The sequence below is a fragment of the Orbicella franksi genome, chromosome 12 (genome assembly GCF_964199315.1).
Source record: "Orbicella franksi chromosome 12, jaOrbFran1.1, whole genome shotgun sequence".
In the NCBI taxonomy this organism is placed as follows: Eukaryota; Metazoa; Cnidaria; class Anthozoa; order Scleractinia; family Merulinidae; genus Orbicella; species Orbicella franksi.
Genome location: NC_138156.1, coordinates 26503530 through 26510103, shown reverse-complemented (window position 1 = coordinate 26510103; position 6574 = coordinate 26503530). Strand labels below are relative to the sequence as shown.

Below are 6574 nucleotides of genomic sequence, written 5' to 3'. Positions count from 1 at the left end.
ATTCTAGTTTTCAGGCTCCACATTATCACATCACATACCCATCTTATCCCATGAGCTACCCTCTCTACCTAAAACCAGCATGAAGAACTAGGACTCTGGAAACGTCACTGATTTGAGCATCGAAAATCGTACTCGTAGGCAAATCTAAAGCTCCCTTATATCTGAATTATTAGACTACATCGCCTACATACCCTACCACGGTATTAATGACATATATGAAATCGACAAATAAAAACACATTTTCCTGATTTTTGTAAACAAAATATTCTTACGGAAGTTTCGAAGTTCGCTCCTTTTGGCAAACCAACCAATCAGATTGCTGGGCTTTGTCAATCTCACCAATCAGAGGACACTCTGCTGATTACCGCTGGTAGGTTCGCTGGTTCAAGTCACTGCATGCAAACGGTTTTGTTGTTCGGTTTCAACTGGTTTGTAATCTTATTTTCTGAGATTTGTCGGCGGGTTTTTTTCTATTCAACTCGGTATTTTGTAATTCTGATGAGCTCATTGATTTCTTTCAATAATGGTTGACTCAATTTCTACTCGTTGCGCCAAACTCAATCAGATCTTCGCCGGTAAAAATGTCGGTCGAAAGACATCGGGCGCCTTCACTCGAGAGGCACTTTTGGATGCATTTCTTCTCCTCTTCGATGAATGCAATTCGGAATATATGCTGAAGGATAAAAGCGTTTCAGGATTTATAAAGAAGTGTAAGTATAAGAAATCTTTTGTTTTTTTGTAAAGGCTGGAATGATGCAAAATTCATACGTAGTCAGTGGTAATTTAGAACGGTTCTAAGCCAGTGTTTGAAATGCGAAAGATTGGCAATCAAGAAAATAAGTCTTATCTTGTGCTTGGCATGCTAGCTTAAAATTGTTCGATTGTCTTCCTAGTTTGTAGTTATGTCAGCTAAGTGGAGAAAATTAGAGCAACGTATATGTAGGACAGTTAACGTTCTCGTTCTGACCTGTTTCAATATTTACACTTACGGTAATACAGTAGAAACTAGTTAAAGACTTCTGCTTGATCGATCCTTAGGGCATGTAGGATGAATGATTTCTCTATCGAATGCTGCAATTCATTTTGAAATGGTTAAATGATAATCTCGTTTGTTATTTTCTACATTCAATAGACCGGCCCATGGTCGATGATCTTCGTAAGCTTTGTTTGAGCAAGGATGATTTTATCGTTCTCAACACGATTGGGAGGGGACATTTTGGACAGGTACAGTGTAATAAAGATTAAACAGTCAGGTTAATGAGCAAATCCAAGCCATTCCTGAACTTTAAGTTTCGATCGAAAGTAAACGAGCAGCAAAAGAATGAAATACTTTAGGATATAACCGCAAAACATTCCGCAAATGTTTTTTATCATTTGAAATTTCTATTTATAGGTGACTGGCCGGTGGGATAGGTCAGGATGTACTTACTAACAATATCTAGAATACTCTTTTTAGTCTCAGACCTGAACAATATTAATTATAAGTTTAACAAGCTTATGATTTTTGAATATTAAAGTTTCTTACATGTGTGATTGTTGATATTTTTGTTTATTTTCAAATGGTCATTTTTTTATGAATTACCGGTATAATATTTTGAATTTGTACCCTGTTTATTAAGTAAAAATTTAAAAGTCATATTCACATTGGGTTGTGAACTCTTCTGTATAATATTCCTAACTCAATGCTTATAATATAACAGGTTCAAGTTGTCAAAGATAAGCAAAGTGGAGACATCTTTGCCATGAAGACTTTGAAGAAGTCTCAGACCTTGGCACAAGAAAGTGTGAGTATCAAATATGTAAAGTTAACCCTATTGTACTGGACACTGAACAACCTAGCAGTTTCAAACTGATAAGGAGTTGCTGCTGATATGGTTATATCAGTAACAACCGCTTAGGAATGGGCCATTATTTTTTGAGAGGAAAGAGGTGGGAGGGGGGGGGGGGGGATTGTTGGGCAATTTTCTGGAGTAAGAAATTTTTTTATTGCCTTAGGTTGTGCTTGATGTTTTTTGGTGGGCAATAGCTGGTGCAAGAATATTTGTTAGCATCAAAAATAGGACCTACATGTACATAGTAGAAAGCACTTGCTTGATTTCTTTTCCCCATATGCACGATTTTTTTTCTTCAGCAGTTTGCCAAACCCTCCCCACCTCAATAAAATAATGGTCCATCTCTAAATTAGTTTGAAGCTGTTTCGACTTTTCACTTTGGCTTTGAATGCATGTAGGAGGCACATTGCCCTATGGGCATCCAGTCCTTGGTGTGTTTCAGCTTTTAATTTAGTGAGAACAATTCAACTTATTGTGTATTTCATGTTATGGTTCAATTTTATCATTGTTACAGTTTGACATTTTCCTTTGTTCTGGTGTATGCCAACATATTGGAAAAGATCAAATTATACCAAAGGTAACATTGAACCTTGCCTGTTTCAGGCTCTCGGTCAGTGGGGAGGATCGAAATAGCAGGCAGGCGACGAGCGGGGTCCTGTTCTCTCATTTTCTCTACCAGGCTGCATTCCTCACCTGCCTGCTTTTTCGATCCTCCCCACTGACTGAGAGCCAGGAACAGGCTACATTGAACCACAACATATTTTAAAATCAGAGAAACTTTTTTGCCAACTTCCAAGCAAATGAAGCAAGAAGATGGACAAGTGACTTGCTGTTCATCTTGCTTGATGGGAGATATTTCAGTCTTGTCAACTGCATGTTATGCATGCACCTCACTGTTCTCAACCATTCATCATGAATGTTTTCCTGTACGGCCTTTTTACATCAATAGTGATACACAGTGTAGATGTAGTTCCAAAATTATGATTTGAAATCATATTGCATGATCTTTGAAATGAAGGTTGCCTTTTATGATGAAGAAAGAGAAATAATGGCACTGTGCAATAACCCATGGATAACAGCACTGCAGTATGCTTTTCATGATATCCACAATCTCTACCTTGTGATGGAGTACCACCCCGGTGGCGATCTGTTGTCACTGCTAAGCAAGTATGATGATGTCCTGGAGGAGGATGTTGCACGATTTTATCTGGCAGAGATGGTTGTGGCTATTCACAGCCTGCATGTGTTAGGTTATGTGCACAGGTAATCTTTTTGACCATTTTATTAAACTTTGACTGAGACAACTGTCTTGATTACATGTACTGTAGGTCTAGTGATAACTACCTGGGCTGTCATTAAGCTTTGAGTCACCTGTAGCCCTGTTCTCCACACTCGTAGTGAGCTTGTTACTCTGTGAGTGAATTCTAGCAATAACTGGCATTAAGGAAAAATCAAGCATTTTCAGACGTAACAGCTGGTGTTACGGGTTACACCTTTAAATGACAGCCCTGGCTACATACAGCTTTCAGTATAACAGATTGTATTGATTCCATGGTTAATTTTTTCTGGGTTTGCCTTTTCACAAGGGATATCAAGCCTGACAATGTTCTCGTTGATCGAACTGGACACATTAAATTGGCTGATTTTGGTTCATCAGCCAGGCTCTCAGCAGACAAAAAGGTATTACTGACATTACTTTGAGTTTTCTTCAATCATGCATGCTGTTTTATCTTACATACTACATGTAGTCTAAAGAGGAAGAAGAGAAGTCTTGGCTCAGTCCTTGGTTCTTCAAGGAGACAGCTTACTCTCACATTGCATGGCTACCTACAGGGCTGTCATTAAGTTTTGATTTATTTGTAGTCTTGATCTTCACATACGAAAAAAAAAACTTATTACTTTATGGGTGAATTGTGTCAACTACATGTACAGGCAAGTTCCCCGTAACATCAAGGGTCCATGAAGCATGGTCAGCTGTCAGCTGTAATAGTTGTTATGGGTTACAGCCCTGTACTACCCCTACACACACCCCCTCCGCCCCTCCTTTCTCTTTCTGTACTCAGTCTTGGCCAGTGTGCTACCCTCAATCAACATAAATTATTATATGACTGTCAATTTAGGTGCACAGTAAGATGCCTGTAGGAACTCCAGAGTACATAGCCCCTGAAGTATTGACCAGTATGGATGGATCAGGAGGTCCGTATGGTGTGGAGTGTGACTGGTGGTCTCTCGGTGTGGTTGCTTATGAGATGCTCTGTGGACAGACACCTTTTGAGGCAGACTCTGTTGTAATAACTTACAGCAAAATAATGAATTACAAGGTAAATTAAATTTTTGGTGCAAATGTTATCACAGAAAAGGTGACAAATCAAAACTTGATAAATTTACCAGAGATGAAATGGGCAGTTTGACTTTGAGGTTGAAGGGGGAGCTGAGATGTCAGAGTTGCTGGCTCATCCACTGTTTATTGATAAGTGGCTGGTAAATATAGACACCACCCATCTGTCATGATTTATTACTTCAAGCTGCCTAAATTGGAATTTAGAACTTAACTGTGAATACAAGCTAGTACATATCTCATGTTAGAATGTCCATACCTCCCCCATGGAAGAGGTTTTGTCTACAACGGTCCCTGGTCCCTCTGGAAATTCCAATTAAGCTTCATACATTTCTTTAATTTTTTTTGGTCTTACAGAATCCCCAGCACCTCCAGTAAATTCCATTCCCCTCTGTGGGGGGAGTATGGATATTTTCTGGAACCGCACAATATAAATTATTAACAGTGCATATGAACTGACATTTTGAACTCTTTTTTTATTTTACGGTATTAAAATTTATTTCAGACCTCCCTGCAGTTTTTTAAAGATGCTCAGGTCAGCAAGAGTGCAAAGGATTTGATTCTCAGTTTGTGCACTGATAGTAAAGCAAGGATTGGTTATGAAGGGCTTTTATGTCACCAGTTCTTCAGCGGCATTGACTGGAACAACTTGCAAGAAAGTACGTACTTTATCTTTGGAGTCCAAAGGGCATATAATCGGGTCTATGGAAAAGAAAATCTTCTTTACACCAGTTTTCTCCCATTTTAACTTCCATTGGTCCCAAATATCTGCTTAGGTGAGGTGATGGAGGAAGGTTGGTCTGCTTCCCCTAGACGTAGTCCATCTGCCCTTTCCACCCCCAGCCCCATGCCCAGTGACACCTAATCAAATGCTACACTATATATGGATAGGCCTTGTCACGTTTTTGACGCCATCTTGACGGGTAGGCAAAGCGGTTAGAAATTACAGTGTTTGTATGGGAATTCGGTGGCAAATAACTTTTTCAAAAACTGAATTTTACACAATTTGCGAATCGCAACGTTAAAATACTGGGTAGAAGATTGTATTCACCAAGTTTGAAGGATGTAACTTTGCTAAAAGACGCTCAGTTAATTTTTGCAGTTTTCCATACAATTTAAAGTAAAAACTAACGGTGAAAGCGCGCGCCATACAATTGTCTGTAATTTTTTTCCCGCGAACCGCGTCTACCCAGCCAAATTTAGAGAGAAAATGTATGGACAATTAGAAAGTTAACTCAGCGTCTTCTAGCCGAGCTATATTCTTCAAACTTGGTGAATACAACTTTGTACCTAGATTTGTAACGTTGCGATTCACAAATTGCGTAAAATTCAGGTATGCTGAAACAGTCTAAGGGGGATTCCCCGGAATCCAGGGGCCAGTTTCTCGAAGGTCCCGAAAAGTTTTCGCACCCGAAGAGTCATAGCAAAATCTCAAACCTTATGATTACAGAGCAGTTTTATTCACATATTCTAAATATGAACAGAGGTTCTCTTCATACAAGAAGTTTCAGGCGTATACACCTCTCTGTTTCTAGACACAGATTAACTAAAATGGCTTTGCGGGCCCGAAAGGTTTCCGGGACTTTCGAGAAACGGCCCCAGTTTCCTACATCAGTCTAACCTGCGATTGAGGTTAAAATCAGTGTCACCAATTGTCTCAGGCTTTCTAAAGATCAGATCCTTCACCCAACTTCATGATAAATTAAATTCACTGCCCTCGTCCCCTCCCATCAATCGTGCAATTTAACATAACCGCTCTAATCTGGTGTTTGTATGTTTCAGCTGTGCCCCCATACGTCCCAAACTTGGATGGTGCAGCAGACACGTCCCATTTCGATGAATTTGAACCCGAAAGTCCGGATCCAGTTGCGCATCTAGAGAAGTACAGCTTGGCTAACGAGGAAAAGGGATTCACTGGGAAAGATCTGCCATTTGTCGGTTTTACCTTCTCCAGGAATCTCGCCATCAGTCTTCCTTTCTCTCCCAGAAAGTAAGTGACTCAATGGAAATGCTGAAGTCAAAAACGCCAGGCTAATCCGCGGGAATTTAATATAAAGAGGATCAGTAAGAGAAATTATTTCCGGGCTACAATGACAACAACGTCCCACTTGATAAACACGCGCGCGCGCAGAATTGCGTGCGTGAAAATTTGAGGGCACTTTGGTGACTTTATTAACCAATCAGGATGTTGTAATTTCACAGTTCCTGTACTATGGACGGACAATTAGCATTCTGACTGGCTGGCTTTTTGATGGAATAAAATTTCCAAACTACGCTTATACTTTTATTCGTTTGCTTCACTACACTTGATTTATTTTATACTCGGCATTTGAACATACATTTGTGCCTACACTTACTTCAAATGAAGATACACAGTCATGTAGTTTAGCAATTTTACTGAATA

The 6574-nt window shown here is 39.6% G+C and overlaps 1 protein-coding gene across 1 annotated transcript in view; it reads left to right on the top strand.

The window, feature by feature from the left end:
- Positions 1-354: 354 nt before the first annotated feature.
- Positions 355-6574, top strand: part of LOC145463141 (citron Rho-interacting kinase-like) — a 26775-nt gene continuing 20555 nt past the window's right edge. Inside the window, exons 1-8 of the mRNA XM_081446858.1 lie at positions 355-710; positions 1133-1224; positions 1701-1784; positions 2851-3095; positions 3419-3512; positions 3953-4153; positions 4676-4829; positions 5953-6160. Coding sequence (XP_081302984.1) covers positions 524-710; positions 1133-1224; positions 1701-1784; positions 2851-3095; positions 3419-3512; positions 3953-4153; positions 4676-4829; positions 5953-6160 — 1265 coding nt within the window. The 5' untranslated portion in view covers positions 355-523. The remainder of the gene's footprint in view (positions 711-1132; positions 1225-1700; positions 1785-2850; positions 3096-3418; positions 3513-3952; positions 4154-4675; positions 4830-5952; positions 6161-6574) is intronic.